General features: G+C 41.8%; 1 protein-coding gene across 1 annotated transcript in view; it reads right to left on the bottom strand.

Moving 5' to 3' along the window:
* rab11fip3 (RAB11 family interacting protein 3 (class II)) overlaps nt 1-25,908 on the bottom strand; it is a 47,901-nt gene that overhangs the window by 19,729 nt on the left and 2,264 nt on the right. Inside the window, exons 3-4 of the mRNA XM_036534488.1 lie at nt 7,179-7,272; nt 2,845-2,933 (exon numbers count right to left, since the gene is read on the bottom strand). Coding sequence (XP_036390381.1) covers nt 2,845-2,933; nt 7,179-7,272 — 183 coding nt within the window. The remainder of the gene's footprint in view (nt 1-2,844; nt 2,934-7,178; nt 7,273-25,908) is intronic.

Genomic DNA, 25,908 nt, shown 5'->3' with positions numbered 1-25,908 from the left:
CGGCTGCTAAAATGGTTCCCTTTATTTCCTTAAGAAACAAATGCAATAGCCAAACATAATGCAATTCTGGAAACTCACCTAATGAGAATGTAAATATGTGCAGACATCTTTCAGTACTGAACACACTCACCGTGACTCAAACAGCTGCAGTACACAATCCTACTCTTCAACGCCTCTAGCATACCTTCAAACCCATGTCAAAATTAAAAAGCAAATAAACATGCAGAAATAAAAGAAAATCACTCAGGCTGTCAGGGTTTCAATCGATATGCAACAGAACTCCCCTCAAAGTCCAGCTCACACTCTGCAACACATGCACAGTGATTCCGGAGTAACACTTTAAAAAAAAAGATGCCCGGGTTCCAAAACAACATCGGAGATCACTCTCATATGTTCAGGCAGAGACAATGAGCCCAGTGTGGCTGTGGTCAGAGTAATCCCTGGCCGGGGTAGCAACCCACACTGGAGCCTGTCCACAGAACAGTGGGGGAGCCACAGAGACCCTACCTGCTGGTGCGGAGCCGCTGACGGTGCGGAGCCTGGAGGGCTGGCCGCTGTGCCCAGAGCCATGCTCTACTGTCTGCCAGGGCTCACGGGCAGGAAGGAAAAGTTGTCATGGGACTCCTGCCGCTCCCCCCGCCCCCCAAACTTCCCTTCCGTGCGCAGAGACTAAGACGGAGGTCAGTCCTACTACACTCGGCACTAACGAGCTTTGAGAGGCAAAGTCCGAAGGGCAGAAGGCGTAAGGATCTCCTGGGGAGAGTAGCGGCTTCACAGCCAGGCGGGGCCATTGCCCCCCCCCCCCCCCCCGAGGTACACACCGGGGCACTGTGGGCCAAGACCTGCTTCCACCTCTCAGGCCCAACTAACAGCACGGTCACGAGACCAACAGCTGTTCCCAACTCCAAAACCAAAGTTTGGGGGAAAGAAACCACACATTAACAAAGTATGACTTACGTTTTCAATCTCTTAACTTCCTTCTTAATTTAACTCTCAACATATAAGGCAGGTCTTGCCTAATCCTATACACAATTGACATTAGAATCTTGTTTGTAAACATTTTGAAGGATTAATTTGCAAGTCAAAAGCACTGAAATAAATCCTACAAGCTGAAGGTAGATGGGCTTTTAATGAGTAATTGGAGCTAGACTCAAGGGTAGCCAGCAAAGCTGGGAGTCATTAGTTATCACTGTGGCCACATGATATTCTCTCATAATGATATTCACTCATTCTGGTATTACTCAGCTGTAAAACAAGGTGTAAAACAAGCAACTAGGCCTGCTTAGTAGAACTGCTCAGCAGTCCATTCAACACAGCTCATAAACAGCACATAAATCCGCTGTGCACAGACCGCTCACACTGCTGTCTGCTCACAGGCTGCAATATCCTCAGATGAGGATGGAGGAACAAACATGACCTGAATATTACAGGAGTTTTGCTTGCAGCGCACTTGCTTTTTCCTTTGATGAATTCCTTTCGTTTTTTTTTCAAGCCACAGATGCAACAATGGCGGTGTTGTGACTGGAAGGGGCTGGGTTGCCATGACGATGCCTTTGCGGGCCGCAGCTGGGGGGTTTACTGCGGCTCTGGTTCGCAGGGCGGGGTTCTAAGCTGGTCCTCCACCCAGCCACCTCACCCCACTTGTTTTGAAAGCAAACAGGGCAGGATAACAGGCCCATTGAGGCCTTTAGGCCTGGAAAGAAGGACAGTCCTCGCCAGGCCACACTTGGACACAGGTGTGGCATCCGGGCTGAAGCATATGTTATCCCTCTCCCAACACCTACTCTTCTGAATGTTGTTTGACAGAAAAGTTATTTTTAGGACTAAACAATTTTAATGGCAACACACAACACAAGCCAGTCTTCACAGAAAATCAGCAAAGAAATATTAAAGTTCACATTATGAGCCTTTTGTAAGACACTGAACTTCAGCTGCCTTCCAATTCATAGTGAAAACACCTGCTGCTAAGTACAGTTTCATTCTAGCAAGTTAAAATGTAACACTCTGAAAAGGTCTATTGTTATGGTTCACTATTTATTTTCAAGACAACAGACACAAGTCAGATTTAGCCAAATGTGTATTATGTACAATTTCAAAATTATACAAGGGTCCCACAGAAAGTAATGCAGCTAATTCTATAGTTGGGTTCCGAACACATTTAAGAAAAGAAGTAGGGCATTACTTAGAGCACCTCTGATGCTTAGCATTAAATAATGCTGCTGCTACTGCAGCGGTCTTGTATATGGCACTAAATGACCAGGTCAGTAGAGGGTGCTGTAGCTACACTGAGTTTTCATGTCTTGCTCCAGACGCAGACACACAGGCAGCACACAACCCAAGCTCATGTGCAACAACTCCTGCTCAAGACTCATACACACGCAAAACTGGATCAGCTGAATACAATGAAGTTCCACAGAAATTAAAACTAAATATACATATCCATGCACAAGGCGGGTGAGGAATTCCAGATATGCTGACCACAGCTGAAAACTGTAATAGCATACATATGTAAAATACATCTAGACTCCAACAATTCAATATTTGCGAAAGAAATTCAGCCAGATGTCAAGTCGTTCTGTGCCAGAACTTTCAGTTTAGCCAGTTGAACATTCACAGAATCAAAATTATAGCTTTCTTAGCCACTGAGACAATTGCTCTGGGACATCCGAGTGCACACAGAGTTCAGCTAGTAGAAGCAGATAGCTGGAAAAACAAGATTGGGCAAATAATGTCATGTCTAATTCCTCTAGGCAATGTCCTTTATGCAGGCCTGTCAGCGCCACCTGTGATTACACACTGTGTACGGTGAGGTCACATACGGCCCTGCTACACCAGCGTACTCACCTCAAACACGGCGTAGTCTTCATACTCCTCGGGGCAGCCCCCAGATCCGTTCCTGGGGTTAAAGCCCACATCACATAGAGGGTCTGAACCTGAGGAGGGACAGAAAGACAGGCCATGAAAATAAAGCCGGAGGATGTCACATAAAGGACAGTAATGAATGGTTGACATTACTGAAGAGATGTGTAATACAAATGGACAATTATATCATGTCTGTAGAACCACATCACAAACAAAACATGAGGCCAATCAGCTTCATCTCGACAGCATGAGTTCTCATTATTAAGTCAGCTCTGCTTTCCAGCACTACCTTGAGATAGCAAAGCCAAACCATGCCAGCAGATTGACTGCTGCATAATGGCAGACTGCTGTCAGCAAGGTTATGAAAAGTTCATGTAAAATAGACAGAAAATGCAAAGGTGGTCTGTGCCAAATCTATTTACCTAATCAAACTGATACATGATGTCCTCAACCAAAAAAGACAGCTTGCAAGGTTGCTCTAATATACACTGTGTCTGTGTGTGGAGCTTTGCAGCAGTTTGCTTTTGCATCAGTGAAGGACATCCTTCTGAGATTAAAAATAAAATACAAGTGAACTGAGCGGGTTACATGGTCTCTTATTTTTCACCACATTCACTGATATAAGCCTAATAATAATATAATATAATAATGTTATAAAATATTATTCAATAATAATACTAATTTGTGGTCTGTCATTAATGTTTTTGTTGAAATGGGATCCCCATCTGGAAAGAACTATTTTCAACTCAATGTTTCACCTGCCATTGCATGGCAAAAGCCGCATGCAGCGGTATGAATTCTGATGTGAAATACATTGGATTTCTTAAATAAAATTGGCCGTCAAGATAACTTCCCCTTTTGTACTGATATGCAGAACGTTTTGACAGCACTCCCTGTCAATTCCCCCTGGTGTGACTAATTCAACATAGTCTTAAGAAGTCTTATCTGCAGCTAGGCACTGCTGAAGACATCTCATCTGCAACAATCACCGGGCTGGTCACACTGAACACTGAAAAGTTAGCGTCGGGGGCTCCAGGTGTGTGTGCCTTAGACGAGGAAATTGAACAACAGCACACTTAAAGCTTAAATGCTGATAGTGACCAAACACAATTAGCTTTATGTAAGAGCCATACAGTTTTATATGAAACCAAATGTCCGTCTACATTTTTCAGTATTATTCACTGAATATGTCTGCAGGAATAAGAGAGAAAATTTCACAGCATAGCTGATTTCTACAGTATAATGTCAAATTAGCAGCACATCCTTGGTTCCAGACAGAAAAAGCGGACTGTTTCAAAACACCTATTACCATCCGGCTCTTCTGAGTCATGAGATCTTGAGATCAAGCTGATGGATGCCATCACCTGATTTGAATCGAGGAAAGAAACGCACGCAACAGCATTGGACAGAAATCACGAAGGTCTCAGGGGTATGGTCCCCTCTGCCAGGGTCATTACAGTTGTGTCCTAAGTTGGGAGAACATTTTTGACATTTCTCCTTCTGTCAAAATATTATGTAACTATTAACTCAACGGCACTTGGCTTTTTTACAGGAGCAACAGTAATATTACTTTTGGCTTCCCTTCTAGGTTGCATGAATCATCCCGCCTGCAGAGGAGCGCTGAAACTTGAGACAGATCAATAAGGATCAGCTGCAGACGCACAGAGGGCCCTCAGGAGAGCAGCAGCAGCCACTTACAGCATTCAGCCACCCGACCTCATAAACACAGCTTTAAAGAGGCCCAAACTGAGGCATCATACTATAGTCACTGCAGGTCTCTTTGCTAGTCCAACTCAGTTCTGCCATTTTATCTACTTATACAACAATGTACCTTTACTTTCAGGGTAACACTCCTCAATGTCCTGTATCAGAGACACTACAACAGCAATGAGATCAATACTGACACATGGTAGAGTGAAATGCTTTAAATGTGTGTGTCACTGCATTTAGACACATTTTAACATTTGTAAATGCAAAGACTGCAGTCTTGGCACTCTCAACCTACCCTAATATTGCCAAGGAGCAGTTACTTTTTTTTTGGGAACATACCACAGCCAGAGTGGCTTAACAGACAAATATACCACAGCAGCCACTGGGGGTGAGGAATTTCAATTGTCCACAAGGTACCTTTCATTCAGGAAATTCTAAACTTGGATCCTGCAATAACAGCTAGCTAATAAGCCCCAGAAGTGCATACAAAAAAATCTGAAAATGTATTTCTTCAAGGTTCAAACCAGTAGAAGAAAACAGACCAAGAAAACCTAATTTTCTATTTTGTCTTGGATAAAACCTTCCATAAGATTGAGGCAGATTTCCGTGCGATCTGAGCTCAATATTCCAAGCAGAGATGGAGCAGCCAAAAGCCTTGGTCTGGCAATACTTACAGATTGGAATTCTGGCAGTGGACTGTGAGGAGGTTTGGAAGTTACAGCAACATTCTGACATCCACACACTAGTAGCAAATAGAAATCTTCCAGGAAAGCAGTTATACATTGGGATGAAAATGTCATGCCTTCACTCCCCACGCATGCAAAAAATACCTGCACAGCTGTACTAAAAGAATGATGTATGAATCATACAAGATTGCAATGTAGGTGCTTATAGCTGAAGCATCACAGTCATATTACTTTCCCTCTCAGTATTCCAGCAAAAAGAAATCCCCATATGAGAAGCTGTGCGTGGGAGTAAATGGCAGACTTACAAAGCCTGAGTATGCAGACCTGTTACCGTCAGTGTGACCACAGTAGTGACTGAGGGGCAGGCATCCCTGGTTTAAAAAACAGAGGTCAGGGGTCTAAATCTTTTGTGGACTGCTAATGGGCAAGCCTAGGATCAGTTTCAAGGGACAACTCAAGTTCTTAAACTCAGCAACAATGACAGAAGGGGAGAGTTCAACTTTGGAGAGTCCACCACAATTGCAGGATGTTCAGTTCCCATATCTCAACTCCCATGCCCCAGGTTTTAGGAGCTGAATAACGGTGTGTCTGTCTCAAGGCTGGGATAACTCCCCCTCCACCTCCTCCTCCCTGCCCATGTCAAACCACTGCTGACAGACAGCCCTCACCGCAGGGACCCCAAAAAAGGGCGGCCGAGGGCAGCAACGGCCCACTGAGACCATTCCGTGGGGGTCACCGTATCAAGACGAGAGACAGGCTCAAACTAAAAGGCAGCAGTGATTGGTTCAAGATAACTGAGCTTTTTCTGGCAGTGAAAAAAAGGTGACAGACCCAACCTGTCAGGGTGAAACTTTAATGCTTTTCTTCTGAATCACATTCACAGGCAGTTTTTCGTGTTTGTGTGTGTGTGTTAGTTTTACAGACCTAAATATCTAAATTTCATCTAAATCAAATCATACAAATGTACTGGAAAATTATATCACAGCCACAGTGGAACTTGCACTTATAACTGTAGTGAAAAGAGAGGCAAACCCTGGCACTGTTGTTCAGCAACTATGAGTGCACGAAAGTCCTCAAATGGCCAGGGATTGGGTGAATTATTCAGGAAAACCTGAGCACCCCCTTCTCTCTGAGACGTACCCGGAGGCCCTCGTGATTCTGTAACTCACGCTCACCACTACATCATTAATTGAAGGGCTGAGTAACTGAAGCTGAGTAACCTAGAAAAGACCAAGGCTCACAGGGAGCAGGGCACTGTGGGCCAGACTTCATCACTCCCACTGCTGATAGCAACAGGGTGATAGAGCTGAGGTACTGAGAGTGGCGCATTAGGAATTAGTATTGGGGAAAACCTGGTGCTTGCAGATTCATTGCACATGCTATTTTAGGCAGTGTACAGCTTTTCATTTACTGTGCAAGAGTGTGTGTGTGTGTGTGTGTGTGTGTGTGTGTGTGTGTGTGTGTGGTGGGGTGAATCTAATGAGCTTGCGGATTCCAGTGCCAAAATGATTTTCTTCCATTGTTAATTAGGAAGGAATTACTTTCCCAGCACATTAAATGAGCTGTCACAGGAGGACAATTTACTGCGAGAAAATGAAACAAAGCAGGGGTTTGTATGAGAGATGTGACATACATGTCCTCTCTAACCTCTGCTAAATTTACACACACACACACACACACACATATATTTTATGTTGTCAGTTCCTTTTGAGATAAAATGGGATACAGGGCAGGACTGCAGGGCCCAGACTTCTAAGTGGAAATTTCCAAGCTCTACGACAGAACTTTGGAACCATCTCTGCCAGTGATCCAGAGAAGCGTGAGGGGTTGATGTAAGATGTGAGGAGCTTTACATGAGAGTGGCTCTGATGTGAATCTCTGGTCCTTGGCTGAGCACATAAGAACAATGCCCTTGCTCACCTCCATTGCTGATAGCGGTGATTCCTCGATAGAAATCCTCAAAGCTGATAACACCCAAACCACTGGGATCCAGGAACCGTGTCAGGTCCTTTACCTACGAGACAAAGTTAGACTGGTTAAAACATTGCTGCCATACCTCACAAAAAGACTGAAAAAATGACCGCACTGATCTATCTGTCTGTTCTGTCAATTATGTGGTCAAGTGAGGACAGATAAGATTGCACTCTGTACTTGTAAACCTCAGGTAAATGAACAGCTCCGAGCAGACCTCATGTGTCTGTGACCTAATTCAATTACTGACAGATTGCCATTTACAACGAGACATTACATGTTATCTGATGTTGTTGATGTTGTCATGACCGTTTCCTGTGCTTGTGTGCCAAGGCTGATACATTAACCTTAACATGAAACTAAACACATTAAAATGAAAGCCAAGAACAATTTGCAATCATCTCCACCATCAACAAACCACAAATGACATGAAAAGCAGCGTCAGCTACTGCACGGAGGTAGGAGAGTTAAAGTTCTCCTTCTCTTCTGTGTCCACTACACATAATATGCGGCCTTGAGAACCATGTCATGCTGAAAATGTCCCTTTGCCTTCATTTAATGCACCTCTTACATAACACTCAACAGAAAGGCAAACTGCATTAAGAAACTGAAATGAAAGCCATAAAAGGATTTAAAATTACATTGTATAGTTTACGTTCCTATGATCAATTTACAATTGTCCCTGCAATTACCTCCTGCAGCAGAATCAGCAGTTCTCTAGGGGACATACAGTGCCAATTAAAGTGGCTCTGACCTCGAGAGTGCCCACATAAATGGCGTCTCTCTTTTACAATGCTGGCTCCATGCTTTAGACAATAACCGTTGACATAAGCACATTCCCCATTTTCATGGTACTGGGCTGGTGTCTCCACACAGGCCACTACGGGTTACTGCCCTGTGCAAGGAGTCGGGGTGATCTTTGCATGCACATATATCTCAGTCATCCTACTATGAAAAAACAAAAACACAGCTCTATGCACTGCTCCCAGCTGATCTACAGACAGTTCTTGACAAGCACCTGACCTCTGTCACCCTCTGCCATTTTTTGAACCTCTATAAGGTGATGCAACCTGTTTTGCGTCTCACAAACATGGGAGCAGTGACCACCATTATGGAGACAGGAAGTTGTCTGACACTTTTCTAATTTGGTTTTGTGGGTGTTAAATAATAACTGGACAATTGGCAAAACTGCTGGTTCTGCATTATTGAACAATCCTATTTGCATGCAGAGCTGGCCACACTGACAATCAACAGTAGCTGGCACTGCACATGACCTACTAGTGTTACATAATACATCTAAACTCACTTCTGACAACCATTATAGTCAAGTATCTTTTCTCTGAACATAATTCAAGGACTTTGACTATCAGCAAACACGAAATAGTAGGAAAGCAGATACTATGCATTTGATCATATATAATGTTCGTTACCATCTCTATATCATTATGCAACCCCAACCCACTCCACCTTGGCCGCACACAAACTTACACACAGACACAGACACAGACATTGACACAGACACAGACACAAACTTACACACAGACACAGACACAGACACAGACACAGACACACAGACACAGACACAGACACAGACACAGACACACCCACACAGGCCCAGCACTTATTTACAAGTGGCTATATAACCCCTAACAAGCACTCACATGACACATGATACAATCGCCTAATCTGTTTCCCAGTAACCCTCCACTGAGTAACCTAGCAACGGGTGAGCAGGTATCCAGAGTAATAGCTATTGAGTTGTTGAGCCTAAGAGAGAGAGGAAAGGCCTTTATGGTGAGAACAGCATATGATCTTTTGGGACAAAGGAGAAGCTCTACCTGAATAGAGCCCCAAACATCCTTGAGTGTAAATGCTTAGAGAATTAAAACAGAAAAATTAAGTAATACATTTACTTACAATTCAGACATGGGGAAAAAAGCCTCAAGTTTCAAAAAAATCAATAAAATGAACTTTTTATAAAGAATGAGCCTGTGCTGTGAATAAAGTCTATTGTTAAACAGAGAACACTCCCAAGTGGCTCTGTGGGTGAAGGCGCTCATTCTGAGAGCAGGCTGTGCCCTACAGCTTAGACCTGGGTTTGAATCTGACCTGTGTCATTTCACGATGAAGACCAGGAGTCTGTAGCAAAACACAAATGGCTTTGATCCCCCCGGGTAGAGTGGGTTTCATTGGCCAGGGCTACCTCATCCTATCACTCTTGTCACCTGTGACTCCTCAGGTGTCTCTGTTTCTCGCATGATATAAAGGAGCTGTGACTATACACTGTTCACTCCCCTGCTGCACTCTGGGATTTGTAGTGTGAAAAAACACATTGCTGCTGTCAAATATATCAGATGCACTTCTACACAAGTAGAGGGATGTTGTGGTGAGATGAGCCCTCATTGTACAAGTGTATATTCCAAAAAAGGGTGAAGAAAGCAGATAAAAAAATAAAAAAAGCATAATTTATAAAGTCTACTCAGTCAATATGAGCCTGCTTACTTGAACAGCATGTATGCACTGACAAATGTGTGATTTATAATCTACCTGAATGTGTGAGAAATGCATTTTTCGAACTGAACAGAAACTGAAAGGCTGATAACATGCTTCAGATCTCACTTAAAAGAACAATTAAGAAAGAAGTCTGGAAACCAAAGATGGTGACACACAGAAATAAACTAGGACTAATGGGTCTGGCACTTGAAATTTTCATCCGAAGGACTACACAAAATCCCATTTTAAAAGCAGTATTTTCCCTACAGATTATGCTAATTAAAATTAGCATAATCCATAAAATGAGAGCTCCGTTTTCTGAGGTACCCTGCATGAGTTAACAGTGATAATGTTTTGTGAAGCATGAATCAGAACAGCAAGCGAATTGATATTTTAACTGTTGGTGTGTGTGTCTGTGTGTGCATGCATGTGTGTGTGATATTGGTGAGGATGTTCTAGTTCGCCCACAGTGGAGACCACAGCATACAGGAAACCGTGCTGTTGTTTCCACAGCTCAGGGGAAACACGCTGCCGTCATGCTACACCCTTAAACTCTCCACCACTGACCCACAACCGCCTTGACACGAAGAAAGCATTAATGTAAAATTAATCCTATTCTGTGCGCGTCGACGGACTTTAAACATTGTGGGGCGCAAGGTTTCATTGGTTAAATTGATCAACTGAAGCAGTGCTCTTTGATCATGATCTTTTCAAATTGTGTTTTACATTTGTGAGATGTTAAGTTTTTCAATAAAATTCACTAGGCTACATTTTTCAAACATCCAAATTAAAATTATAAATAAATTAATTGCAGTTGCATACACATGTAGATAATACTCAATAAACAAGAATTTCCATCCCACTAAAGATTATTGCAGCCTATTGTATAAGTAAACTATACAGTATACTTACAAGTTTACTACTGCCTTATCTTAACTGAACTCAATCAGTTGAAAAATACAAATGATTACAGAACACATTAACATTGAATTCATTTCAAAATTAGATGACATGATTAAGAACAAAATATTAAATAATATTCACATTACTGTTGTGTATACTGGCTTCACAGATAACTTAAGGTCACTTGACAGGCCAGTGCCTTAGCAGCAAAGCAGAACGAGGGGGCTTCACTTCCAGTCACAGAAGCCAGCCTTTGATCACAGCGCCTTTTTGAAGCACAACCAACTATAAGAAATTCCAGAGACAAAGAAAGAAGCGGGAAGGACCAGTTAAGCCACGCTTCAGATAAAAAAAAGCCCTGTCTGATAGAATAAGACTTATTCATGGCCCGTTAGGACCTGGGTCACTACACAGCAGGACAGTTTGTAGGTTTAAAAACGGAACAATAGCTTTGCTGTAGCGGACAGGGACTGCGCGTTCAACCCCACGGGCGAAATCCAGAACTCTTCGACCGAGCCAGCACTAACACTTAAACCTGGTCAAACGCTAAAAAGGCTTCTTAACAAAAGAGGTGCTAACACTTAAGGCTGTGTTTAAGACTAGTATACTGTGCGTGTGCGTGTGCGTGTGTGTGTGTGTGTGTGTGTGTGTGTGTGTGTGTGTGTGTGTGTGTGTGTGTGTGTGTGTGTGTGTGCGTGCAACAAATCTGCTTGAACATTCCTTGCATCCAATGAAAACAGCATCTATTAATTATGCAGTCAAGTTCAGCTTTTCTTTTTTTATTTTAAGAAACAGGCCCAAGTTTCATCAGATCTCATAATGGGACGAGGCACTTCAAAGGGCTTTTGTGAGAGACACAGACCAGAGCAACTGCCAGCTTCCCTGACTAGCTTCCCTCATTAGATTATATATACACACAGACATTGAGGAGAACTTGCTGTTCCATAGGTACTGTCTCATGCACTTTGGTATACAAGTCCCAGAAAAACTAATGGGATTAATACAAAGGGAAGGGGCAAATGAGACAATCGGCATTCTTAAAATAAGCATTTAATATAAACTCAAAAGGCTGAAGCCTTAATAAATAGTAGTCTAAGCACATCAGGGCTACTTCATGTTTTCAAATGATGCAGATGGCAGGTAAGGATGCACAGGTGTTAAGTGATACATTACTGTGCCAGCCAAATCCACAAACAGACTTTCACCTAGGCAGCTGCCCCTGTCCATGGTGCCCAGGTGCTAGGCAGGCAGGTCTAGCAGACAGATGGAAAGAGGGTGTCTGCATCCCTGGATGCTGCCGGCTAGGGGGCTGGATTACCGCGCGCCCAACCGGGGGCAGGGGGGGGACGGGACATCTGCTACTAGTGCAGGTGGTACTGTTCACTGAAGCGTGACCCCCATCCAGACAACTGGGACTTGACCATTCATATCAATCGCCATCCCCATCACACAGGTGACCTAATCCAGTGAGAGGGGATGTGCCACATCTCTATAGCACAGTCTAGGCAGTCCAGTTACCTTACACACTCCCCATGTGGAGGTTGACAGTTTAGCTCCACAAATGTCCTACACTGCACCTCCCACAGGGCCTGTTTGTACTGCTCTGAGAACTGCATGCTGATGCAGCATGTTTACTGAGGACTCTAAAAACAACAAATGGAGCAAATATAAGGTGGACTCCGTACAAGAATCACTCTCAAGCGTGAAACCTCTTATTTTGGGGGGGGGAGAAAAACAGCAGGGCTGGCCATACACAGAGGCTGCAGTAGTGTCTTAGAGCCAAAAAAGAACTCTCTGTGTGTATGTGTGTGCGTGCGTGTGTCTGTTTGCAGCCTTGGGTACAAATGAGGACAAGTGAGTTATGGGAATTATGCATGCTGTTTGTCTGAAACTGAAGAAGAGTGTACTGGCCTGGCATGATTAAAAAGGACGAGTGTCCCACCAGACGGACAGCTCATGAAACTCACTGATTGAAACAAAGCCAAAACAGGCCTTCTGGCTGTCTGAGCACTGTTTAGACTCCTCTGCCTCAGTTGTGGATTCTTTGTGGACACAACAGCCACTCACAAATCACTGCCACATCACATGCGTGACTGCTAACAGCAACAGGACCATCTTTGAGCAGGGGGACGTCTCACAAGGGAATTATTTGTTTCCTGGGTGTTTCAATAGCTGTTCCTGTCAGGGCAAAGGCAGCTCCCTTTAGGGCAGTGCCATAACCATTAACAGACTGTAATTAATGTCAAAATGCATTTGAAATGCAGGGAAACTTTCTTTCCCAGTGCTGTGTTGCTGTTAAGAGTACATGCTAAAGCAGATGGATAACAGGTCCGTTCGTGACAGCAAGGTGAACCTTAGGCACACCCCATGAAATAGCTTGGTAAAACTGATGATACAGGCCTACCACACCTCTGGGAGACAAAGTAAAGTAATCTCTAATCCAAAAACAGCCTCACCAAGTCAAATACATTGCTTCAAAATATAACCTCCAATTCTCAAACCGCAATATCCCCTTCAATAAACTTCCTGATGATTACAACAATAAACAAAAAAAAAAAAATCAGAAAACAAACAACTATACAGAACTGATAAAATCTGTCAAACAAATACGGTAATTTGAATCAAATAACATCTGTAATTTCCGTGAGGAAGAACAACAACCTAACCAGAGCAGTAGCAAAAAAAGAAAGCATACAGATCCACCAAAATAAAATCAGCGTGACAGTGATGGTTATACAAAAAACAGAAAAACAGATTGTCACAAATTTGTACGTCCAGAAATACACATTTGTTTGTTTCAACAAAACCCAACAACATACTTTTAGCCGAGATTTCAGAGATCAGATATCAGGTTTGTTACTTTGTAAATAATACTGTTGTTGCTGTGCAGACTTTATCCTACCCTTTTATTGTGAAAGGCAAACAATCGCCAAAACCCACACAGACAATTACGGCACAATGGTGGCTGCACTATGAGAGGGACCTGCGGCTGCTGCGGTAGCTTGTGTTTCAGTGCCACACACCCAGGCCCAGGACAGGGGGGACATTCCTGCAGGGACTGCCAATGCTCAACCCCCCTGCACATCAAAGCACCCACAGCCAAAGACAGGATAGGAACTGACAGCCCACAGAATAACAGGATAAACCCCCCCCCCCTTCCCAGATTCACCGAGTTTAAAAACTCACACATCGTGAACAGCAATGATACAGGATTAGCCTTACGTAAATCCTGTCATTTTACATTTAATTGGTTTCCATGTTAAATGAAGACTTCCAATCACAGATCACAGACATTTGATTATTCTTACTTTTAATTTTTTTTAATCAAGAATTTAGATTGTGAAAGCTTGTAAAAGTGTCCACAGCCTATGTCTGAGGGTTGTTTTAATGGTCTATTTTGCTAAATTTAACCTAAACTAGGGACTGGCCTTCTCTGCTTTGGTTTGGTTCTGCTCAAACTACCTTTAAGGTCAGTGCCACTGTGCTGAGACTGCAACAGGACAACCTTCTCTGTTTTGCACCCCGTAATACGTAAAGAGAGGGAAGTGGAAATCACTGTTTCATATTAGGACTTCTGCAACTCAGTCTCTAACTTTAACCACTCTTCTCCAAGGATGCTGACATCACGCATTGTAAACTGTGCATGTGTAATACTGTAGGACGATTAATCTCACAGGGCAACTATGTGCACATTGCAGAAAGATCACTGAGGCAAGAACATTTGGCACTGATATGTGGAGAAGCCATGCGCGATGAGAACGCTGTAATGCTACAGAGACACCCATTGTCTCATCAGAGTACAAATTACCCATGTGGTTTGAAGGAGCGTAAAATAGATGGCTCAACTTTTAAAGTGTCTTCTCTCTTCAAAACGAGCTCAACGCCTTTCCTTCCCGGAGAGGATCTGCACTGGAGGCAGGAGATAGAGCTGGAAGGTTTCAGCGCAGCACCCCAGACACATCTGCTCTGGAAAGCCATGTAAATTAGCCTAGATGGCGGCGGGGGGTATAAAATCACCTTCTGAGGCCAGTCCAACCATACAACTCAATCTGCCTGAAGTCATACTAAATCAAAAAATGTGTCTTTCCCATTATGTCCTCAAAGAATGTCTGTACCTCATAAACTGTTACTGTAATAGACTATGTCTTGTATTTTTCTTGAATTCCACTTTGAATCTGATCAGTTATAATTTTCATAGTATTTTTACTACTACTACTACTACTACTATCATCTACACTCAAAACCTGTTCTAAAAGCACCTCAACAGGGATGATGGAAACTGTCTGCTCCCTGAATGCGTGGAGAAAGACCATTCTGATCAGGAAATACAACTGAACAAATACGGCCTTAAATTCTCTGAAGGTTTTGCTGTCACACTTTCTTGTCAGACAGAATTCCTGAAATATGTAGCACTGAGGTGCTGCTCCTGCTGTGAGAATACCAGGGCTTCATTTAATTCCTTCTCTGATGGGCTGACTCTGCCAAAATCGCTCTCCTCTCGCTAATCGCCCTCCCCGGAACGGAGCGGCAGGGAGAGGGGGAAACGCTAAGCTGCATATGGACTCGGACTGCTGGAAGCGATTTGCTGAGAATTTCCCTCATAGCTGCGCTAACGCTGAGACTACTACACATCCCCAAGCGATCATAAGCAGAGCGAAGACAGGCTAAAAACAGACTTGTTAATAATTTATGCTAACCTTATTCAAATACCACAGGCAGGTTGTGCAAACCCACCAAACCCAGAGTCAATGCCATGTTTCCATGTTTTCACCAGCTACATTCAGGTGAACATACAGTAATCAGGCAGTGTTTCCTTGGAGCCGTTCAAAACAAGTTGTTCCCTTTTTCAGTGAATTTCCGCAGACCTCAGACCCATTCCTGAAGCGTCCGAGGTCAAGCGGCCTGTATGTTACACCACAAGCCAGCAGTTTAGGGGGCTGCCAAGTCAGACACTTTTTACTGATTTATTTGACTACATACGGCTCAAGGGGAAAACAGCCCCGCATTAGCTGAAAAACTCCAAAATGAAACTGAAACAGAGCATTAATTACACATCTGATACACATCTGGTCTTTTCAAGAAAATAAGTATTACATAGCAATTACTTAAAAAAAACTAGGCAATCATTTCTGAATAGACCATTAAAAGAATATTCAGGTGATAGGTGTGCTATGTAAATATTGCTTAAATGTGAGCACAGTAGACCAATAGCAGGCAGGTACATTGCTGTATTCTACTGATTAACAACAGTTAATCCCATTTTTTCTCTCCACAGTTTAGCATTCCCAATTGCAAGCCCCACTAATAATCTGGGAGAGCACAAACACATGCTCTCCTCCAAAAATGTCAGCCATTGCTTCTTGTGCATTACAATTTACATATAATAAGGCCTATATTATTGGTCTTGCTATCAAAAACAGTCTTGACACATAAAATGAAAGTACATGTTTTGCTCACAAATATCCTTACAATGTACTATGTGTTAATTAATATTCATAAGCTTAGTTAATATCATGCATTGTAACAATCATTTTTGAAGTAAGGTTGAGGGGATTTTAGTCCATTCCCTCCAAACCTATTTTAAAGAAAGGCTATAAAGCTATCAACCTTCAAGCTATCAGCTTCAAAATAACAGTATTGAGATAAATAAGCCACTTTACACTTGGCTGTTTTTGACTTAGAATTACAATGAATTTGATTATGACTAGTATACACATCACAATTTTAGCTCTTTTAATTTCCTTTATGACTCTGCAACGAATTAACCAAGATTTGTGGAACTCAGCAGGTGTACGCTGAAATCATACCTTTGCTTGACACTTTACACAGTGTAGTGTGGCAGGTTCTGTGAGCTAAAAACTCATGGTGTGTTTAACCCATCTTAAAAAAAAAAAAAAAAATTCTACCATTACAAACAACGGAAGCGTGACAAGTGGATGGAAATAGCTGGGTGGTTTGACAGAAATGGTGACTTTGTGTGTCCTCAAATTGTGGTAAGCACTTTATAACCATATAGGTAGGGTCTTGAGTGTTTATCTGGTTTTTATTTTCATTTTTGTCCACACAATACTGATTATAACTTTTCCATCCAAAAATGGATTAATTATTGATCTGCTTTTGAATTCAGCAACTCAGTTCAATTAGATTTGAAATTACTTGTGCCACATTGTTTGTTTGTTTGGCTGGTTGACTAACAGTAATCCATCACTGTTACATAATCTGTCACATTACTTAGCTAGCACAATGTGCTGTTGGTGCTTCTGAAACTATCAACTCCTCTCTTTGATCACATAAAACAAAAATGAAAAATACAGCTACGATTTCTATCTGCTGATTCTTTCAAAAGCTACTGTAATGCCAGGGTCTCAGACAGGATGAACTACAGACCCCACGACTGAAATACCACACAAAATACACATATGTACACTCATAAAATAATGCACTTCTACGTTACTGTTACATTTACTTTTAATCTGATTTCATTTTCAACCAGTCTTCTGATGCTGACACAGTGCAATTCCCCAGTTTCAAACACGTGTGATGTGTCAGCCTCGACTCCCCCAGTTTTGCAGTAGCCCTCCTGTAAAGTGTGTCAGGTTCACTTGCAGTAGTCAAGATAATGAGTTGTTTCAAGAAAAGCAATGTGTACTAAGCAAAAATAGGTATTTATAGGCCATACATTTACCTTACATGATAGGGCATTGCTGCACAGGTTCAGTAAAATAATCAGTTCACAAAGAAAGCATCTACCAGAGTAACCTCTGCAGCTGTTAATACAGCACCAGACAAGGGTCCTACTTTTGTTTTCCACTTGGGAGTGGACACTTGCTGCAATGCTCCAGATTTACGTATTTGCCTCAGCCAAAGTGGACTAAATCCCCAAAATATTGCCTATTCTGCTCCTGAATCGATTATGCAACATAAATATGTAGGTCATCGAGTCATCAGCCACCCTCATAATTCCTTCTCTCGAAGAAAACACAAAATCCTATTCCCCGCAGTAATGACACAGAAAGGGAGTGTCGCCACAATATGCAAACAGATCCAAGGACAGGCTTTGGTTCTGGACTTAAGCACTGAACTTGTCACATGAAAGAAATTACACAAGTGTTCTTCGAGTGTTCTTTTTGTATTCTGGATATCCCCTTTAAAAAGAGTTTTTTTTTATTCTGAGGCCATTCACAACACTCCCAAGAAGAGTAACGCTTACAACTGAAGCACGGCACTATTAAAAGTCATTCCAAGTACTTTGTTTGTCCATTCCTCAGACAAACATTCAGACACCAAAATCATAATGTCCTTTCCTGCTTGTACAAAACCAAAGGCAAAAGGTAAAACCAGTATTTGCTACCTTTCCACTTTTTTTTGTTCTAGCCTAAGGCTCAGATTTTTTAAAGCTGATAAAGTCCATACCGGGTAATCACAAACAGAATCATGTGAGTTCTGCATCCTTTGTCATCTGTTACAGATAGGTTTGTGTGACGTACCATGTATGGCTCTCAAGAGCGTAAGTGCACAGTAGTGAGGTAAGTTAAGGTCAGAGCAGAGAGAGTGCTCAGTCATCCACCAATGCACAAAGTCTCCCTTTAGCCCAGTGCAGGATATGCAGCCTCTGCTCTCAAGCCTTTACAGGCTGAACTTGGGACTTCTTAAGATGATGGCCAAGTTCCTCATAGGTCATGAGAGCATGTGACTGACTTTGGTTTATTCATCAACAGCTACCCAGGCAAAAGGCTCTGAGATAATAAACACATCAAAGCAATGAAAAGTAGCTATTCCATCTGACTGAAACAGCACAGCAAGCTTTGTGGCAATTCTCATACTTTATTTTTTGAACGTATGTGAATGAGTATATTGAGAAACCATAAACTTATATGTTGTAGTTCCCTATTAGTGTTGACAATTTAGAGCTAGTAAACACATTATATGCCTCCAATACCAGCACACACTTGCACATAACGCAAGGTCAGGTCTTTGACATTAACAAAGGTTGTTTTGCTGGACAAATAGCATTCCAAAAGGTCACCTGCTAACTCCTTTAACTGCATTGTAGCACAAATGTTTTAAACACCTGTTAAAGATTGACTTCAGTCCAAAATACAAACTGCATTCTTCCCCATTATTTAGACAGGCATAAATGTAAACATAACCCTGTCTACCTACCTACCTACTTTTATTCCTTGAAAGTGCATAAAAATATCTGTGAACTTGTGGTCCTCTAAGTGCAACTGCATCCGGAAGTCAAGTATGATGTGCACTGACCCAAGGTTGTATAAAGTGTTCCACTCTTTTGTCTGCTTTTTTTCCAGTTTGTTTGTTTATTTATCTTTAAGAAGATAATAATAACAGATAGAAGGAACAAGATTGGTTGTTATTCATATGATATCTAACTGCTCATACATGGGTCGATACAGGATATGCCGAAAGTAAAACCAAAGTTTTAAATCATGAAATTTATTCATGAGTCTTGAGAGAATATTGTCACTTATGAAAGAAAGTCAACTAAAAGAAGGATTACAGTTTTGTTTTGCTGCCAAAATACTAAGATGCTTGTGTTACTAATTTGAACTTTAAGCACTATAAATTAGCATTTCCACAAACCTCAAAAATGTAACACCACATCTTTTAACACTGAAACAATTTTGCAACACCCTCTCTGAGATCTCTAAGCTAATGTCACCAACCATAAAAAAGCCATTCAATCTTCCCTCCATGCCAGGCAGGAAACAATGAGAGCTAGCATGAGCTCAACACTTCCAGTTGGACAAGATTGACATGGGACTGCCCACTGACATTTACAAGTCTGATAATTCTGATAATCATCTCATTGCTTCACTCCTACAGTCCCTGGGGGCATCTAACTGGATGGAGCAGACCACGTATCATGGTAGTTAGGACACCGCTACAGGAATTTCCTAACAAAATATTCTCAAACATGAGATAAAACTTGGCCTCCCCCCCTTGTACTTGCACCTGATTAAGCAAGCAAGGCTGTGCCAGTCTGTCTGTCACCCTCTCTGTTCTAGTCAAGGCACAGAAGACTGCGATCCCTGGTGCACACAGGAAACACAGTAAAATAAAAACTTGGTTTTGTTCTGCATGAGGCAATCTATTACATGTCCTCCCATAAGATTACCTCAGTGGAAAAAGGTAGCTATCAGTCTTCACTGCTCAACTACAATTTCAGTAACTCAACACCTTCCCGCTAAGGCTACCACAACTGACTGTCACATGGCTTACAAGAAAACTTGCTGTTAAAAGAAAATAATGCAGAACTGTATAAGTAAAATGAATCTCCTAAATGCACAGGAGGGATGGAACGTGCCAAGGTGGAGGTGGTCTGTGTTAGTCTTCTGCTTCCAAGAGGAGACGATGAGGTTTTTGAGGGGTGGTAGCGGAGCTACTGACAGAACTGCAGGAGAGCCGCAACCCTCTCCTCAGACAATGGAGTGTGCCAGCTGGCCGTGTCAACGATCAGCCATCCTGACTCAGGGGAATACATTCTACAGCTAATCCCCCCCACTCCCCCAAATGTGCTACACCTCAGGAATACATGGATGGGTGTGGGCGATGGTGATGGGTTTTGGAGGGGGGGAGAGATTAGGCAGAGCACCTGACTCAGTGGCCGGCAGCACTGCACTGTAATCTCTTTGGAATCCGGATGTAACAGCCCCTACCATTCCCCCATACCTCACCCAGTTCTCCCTCCCCTGTGTGATGGTGGCCATTGAACTGGAGCATCTCCATCTGTCTGGTCATAAGTAGCCCTTGACCAGCTCATCATATCTGACCTGCAATAATACTGTCAGGGCCGGGAGGATGAGAAGGATCAAGCTAACTGATGGATGTACAACACAGCTAATTAAAAAGAAATGCAACCTATTCCACCTGTGTAGAATATGCCTGGACTCTCCAGCATTTTTTTGACCATTGAACATTCAATTCCAGTGCTGTCTTAGCAACAGTCATATAAATAGACTCTTAATCCTTCAGGACTTAGAAATTCACTTGGACATTTCATAGTCTGATTTTCAGTGTAGCCAATGATCCAAACAGCACAAGGAAAAGATGTTTAGCCTTCAACTGTAATGCAGGGACATACAAAATTGATAAAGAAAATGAAAGGCTATAATAGACAGCTTGATTAGCATTAGCATTAATATCAGATCATCTTCACCCACAGGAAGGAACTTGTTTCTATTCTGCCATAAATAAAGGACATGATTGTAGGATGCAAATGTCAGCCACATTTTCAGGCAATCAGCAGTCACACAAATATGCATTTATCAAAACCTGTATAATATTGACACAAACACCTGAGCCAAAAGCCTAAAAGCACCCTTGTAATACAATACAGGTAAAATCCTTGTAATAGTATTGGTATTGCTAACTCCATTATTTGTTGTACTGTATGAAGTAGCTAATTTACTTCTTGTACAGCTTCCCAGAACGCTGTTCAATAAAGTCATAAAATCTGTCAATTTAGGTCTCAACAGTATATTAATTAGTTGAGCCAGAATGAAAAAGGACAGAAAAAATAACAGTCATAATAGCCACATACCCAATTACATAAGACTTTAAAGTAAACTTCCACATGCCTTAAATTACACATAAGAAGAACAAAACAGGCCTTGATAGTCTGACACTGTGGTGTTTTACAGTGTCACGGTCAGATTTTTCACTGGAAAAGACTTAGCTGGAATATACAGAAGCTCCGCCTTGGCCAAACTCAGTCTCAGGTGACTGATGGTTGTCACAATTGCACAACGGTTAGACAAACTTACTCGTCAGCCAGGGTACTTACAATACGACAGTGGAAACACTACTGTGATGATAATGCTAGAGCAATTACAAGTGAGTGTAAGAATGTTATTTCATTCCAAGCAGAAACTTACAAAATACCGAAATGCATAAAAAATGTGACTCTTAAGCTGCATTTCCTTTTTTCATTTGCTACCTATTTTTTATCAAAATCACCACAACGAGTTCAGTAAATGGAGGGACTCATCAGGATTGTCAGCGACTATGGTAACATTACTCGAATAGCTGCTCGCTTTATCAGTGGGTCTTAATCGTCATCAATTTAATTATACATTTACCTACTTTAAGTACATATTTACCAACTTACCATATAATATATACAGCCAGTTATACTAGAAGCATTTAGTGTTTACTCAAAATAACTGCCGAAGTAGTATTGTGGTGTTTTATGAGCAAAGTGAAACGTATTACCTTTTCTGCAATTTTCTGCCAGTTTCCTTTTATGCTGCAACCTCCTCAGCATGGTCATCACATTCTACAGCTTGACTGGTATCATCTATGATCATAAATAAAGTACTGGGAGAGTATCACAGTGCCACTGTTAACTGAGGGAAAGGCCTTATCAGCCCCTTACTTGCACCTTATAAATCAATGCCAATAACTGATGACTGGATATTCTTATTATTTACCAATATTACCCGCTGGCCTAATTAGTAATCTCCTACCCATAAATCCACTGCTGTTAAGACTGGGGAAAAAAAGTAAATACACACACACTTAGACAGATAAATAGACACTGACAGACAGATGGGTAAGGGGGAGAGGTAGGGAGGGAGAGGGAGGGAGAGAAAGAGAGAGAGAGAGACAGAATATTCTATTTTCCATCCTCATATCAGGCAGTGACCCCAAACTTTCAACTTTAATTTTCACGGATTAGGCTAATCTTTCAGCAAAGTGTCCAACATTCATGCAATTAAGTCTTAAACTGGTTACCGGATAAATGTGCTGGTTGAGTAAGAACATTTCTTTACTTCAGGCATGATTGGGAACACTTAAGTAGTCCGGCAAGTTGTCCTTTCCAACGCAACGCACCTCAAGTTACCCAACACAGTGGAGCTTGTTGCCTGCAAAGCCTGAATAGAGTGGCAGCACTCAGTAATGCTCCTGAGAGCAGCCATTTTCTACATTCAGGTGCCTAGAAGAATGTCTCAGCAGAAGCTGGATCAGTAGAACACTGAGCCAAAGGACACATTTCTAGGTAGAAAGTGAGGGATGGGGCATCATTTTATGGGAAGTACCTAACAGGCAGGACGACCAGTGTAATTTGTCGATGGTTTGGCTGTTAGCCAAGAATATCAGACACTAATATTTGAACATATTGCTGATATGATTTGCATAAGCATGATATCCAAAAAGCTATAATATATTCGCCTCCTTATCATGGTGAAGTGATCTACAATCAATTGGTGTACTAGCTACAATTCAAAAATCAAGTTCTTTCTTTTTTCTTCTTTGTACACTAACTAGGCTGAAAGCAGTACATGTTTTCTGACGCTGCACTCAACCAGTGAGGGAATAAGTGAAGTATACAGAATTGCCACTGCTTATCACCATATGTGACCAGCCACAGGGGGGATCAAATTACACTCACTTGCTGTTCTTTCATAATGAAAGGAGGGAGTGCGGATAGTGTAGCTGTGTTGTGGCACTGCACGTGTGACCCTGATTTAAAAAAAAAAAAAAAAAAAGTACCATCAATGAGTCTGAGTTAAGATCATCTCAGGATGTAGGTAGATGCAGCATACCAATTGAGGCACTGACCCACCATGCCATTTCATACACTGTTCTGACATCCTGTTTCAATGGAACAGCCCTCTTCAGCTGCCTACAGACTCCACAGCTCTTGCCTGAACATCCTTTAAATCTCCTCGTCACTCTTCAATCCGTTGACTACAGTTATTAAGCTAATAATATGTCAAGAACTGCAAAAGTATGACAGGCAAGTAATTAAAAATCCAGGCTAACCAGGCTAATACACAAAATAAGCCACTGAACATGTGACCATTTTGCCCCTCTGTAGACATCTCTACTATGGGGTAATTTGAAAAATACCCACATAAATATATGGAGGAAGTCAAACTATTTAAGTGGCCACTAAAGAGATGTTGAAAAACAGAACGCATCTTTTTTTCCATATGCTCTGAAAATGAACTACAGGTTATATTACATAAAATATTGCTTCTTTATACCTACATCATAAAACCCCCACACCTTATGCTCAGACAAATCGCACCAAAGTCTGATTCCTGCATGAACCACGCATAAATAAACCTGTAAAACGAGCTGCTCTTTGACATAGTAGAAAAGAATGTCACAGGAAAGAAAGAAAAGAACTGCAGAATCAAAAGGAAATGGTGAGGAAATTCCACCGCACCATTGCCCTGTACTTAAACACATAACATACCTTAAGTCCCGGTGGAGCTTTTCCTTTTGGGAACAGAAACACAGGGAAAGACCTGGTGCTTGGGCCATTTCCAGCCCATTGGCCCAGCCCACTTCAGACACAGACACAAGGCACTGACAGAATAGTGTGCACTGCTATATAAGAAACTAAAGTCTGCCGAGGTAAGACAGCAAAGGGGCAGTCACATCTGAGCTCCTGAATTTGAAATGCACCATTCGGTGGTGTGGAAAATAGTTTAAAAGGAGGTTTTTAGGCCAGTTTTGTATCAGAGAGCTGCCAATCTAACTATTTTTACAGTACCCCTGAAGCATACTACTGCAGGGTCTTTAAAACAGACCGTTGGCTTGGTATGTTCATGCGCGAGGCTCTCAACAGGTACAGTCTTCAAGAATAAAACCACAAAAGTGCAGCAAACACACAGTAGCAGCCTGCACAGGAATCCCACCCTGAATAAGAGCAAAAAGAGCAGGTTGCACAAAGAGCTTGATGCAACACCCACACACTGATCATTCATTCCACCACAGTGAGACCAAGCAGGCATAGACAATGACACCAGGATTCCACTGCTGTAAGAATTCACGCCTCTACACAATGAAAATGTAAACAGTTTTGAAAAACAAACAATGGCCCTGATGTTCACATAGTTGCTGGCACACAGAATCTCTTCCAGCCTTCTCCTACAATGCTGAAGACATCAAGATGGAAATTTCAACTGTTATAATATTTAATCAAAACGGTGCATTTTAGAAAGCTGCTGAAGTTGGTAAACTCATACACTGACCTCAAAATGGCACACCAGCTTTATGTATCAATACTGCTAACTGCCCAAGACAGAGTAAATTCACACTAATAAAGACACATTTCATTGTTAATGTTTAGCCAAACTATCTCAAAAATGAAGTACTGTAGGCTTTAAGTTTTAAGAGCTTGCAGAGTTATTTCCTACAAAATAAATAGGGATGATTTAATACTGAACTTACGGAAAATAACTGAAAATCATTGGTATCATTACGTCCAACGTAATGTTATAGTTGCTGTCATTTATTTGACAAATACCCTTGTAGGGAGAGATTTAAAGATTGTTACAGTATACAAGCATAATACGAACGGCAAATAAACAAGTCTGTTAAAAATACTGGCACAGTACACAGCTACTTAGACAATTTGAAAATGAATGAAACACATAAATCCCAACCTGTAACTGTTCCAGTATCATAATTCCTATCACTATCAATAAACCCAAAAAGAACACAGAGGCGTGCTTCAGACTACAACACAAATGACAGATGAAAGCAGATCTAAACTGGATGAACCAAGATGCAGTTAAAAGTCTTCAGGGGCTGACAAGAATAGTGACTGACTGCTATTCTGCAGATGCATTGTCACTATTATGGGGCAAAAAAACTTCACAGACTGCTTGGATTGGTTTACTAAAATTAACATTCCTTCAGCACAAGCTGTAGTGGACCTTCTGGATATGAATTATAATAAGCCAAAGTGCTTCGGCAGTGCACAATGAATTCCATGTACTCAGGTTTCTTCGGCGCCATTGTGTTAAGCGGTAACACAACCCTGCTGCTGCCTTCCTTCTTTACAGGCAGAGGTGCTGCATTAAGTTAAAATAACATGACTGTATTCCCCTAACTCCTTCATCAGCACAATTTTTGGAACACTACTTGAACACACGACTTTCCTGACGTGCTACGTGAAGGGGCTCCCATTGTTTTCGCGAAACGACTTGCCATTTACACACCTTTTCTGAGAGAGAATGTATCAGCTTTCATAGGAACCATTCACATAACACCAAACAATGCCCTGTATCTACAGCATTTCCACTTAGCTACTTTATTTAGAGGAACCTCTGTCTTTTCCACTGGCAAGGGCAAGACAAACATCACTGTTCTAGCAACCTCTGGATGAATCAACGATGACTTTTGCCACTGATATGATAACCCAGCTGTGATTTCATCTGTGCTGGAACAAAGTGGAAAATAATTTGCTTATCTCTTTGCTGCAAGCACATAAGCCTGGCTATTGTAACCATGTAGACACACAGAC

This window comes from Megalops cyprinoides, chromosome 1 (assembly GCF_013368585.1).
Source record: "Megalops cyprinoides isolate fMegCyp1 chromosome 1, fMegCyp1.pri, whole genome shotgun sequence".
Lineage (NCBI taxonomy): Eukaryota > Metazoa > Chordata > Actinopteri > Elopiformes > Megalopidae > Megalops > Megalops cyprinoides.
Note: the sequence above shows the minus strand (reverse complement) of the source record. Positions and strands in the feature narration are given on the sequence as shown.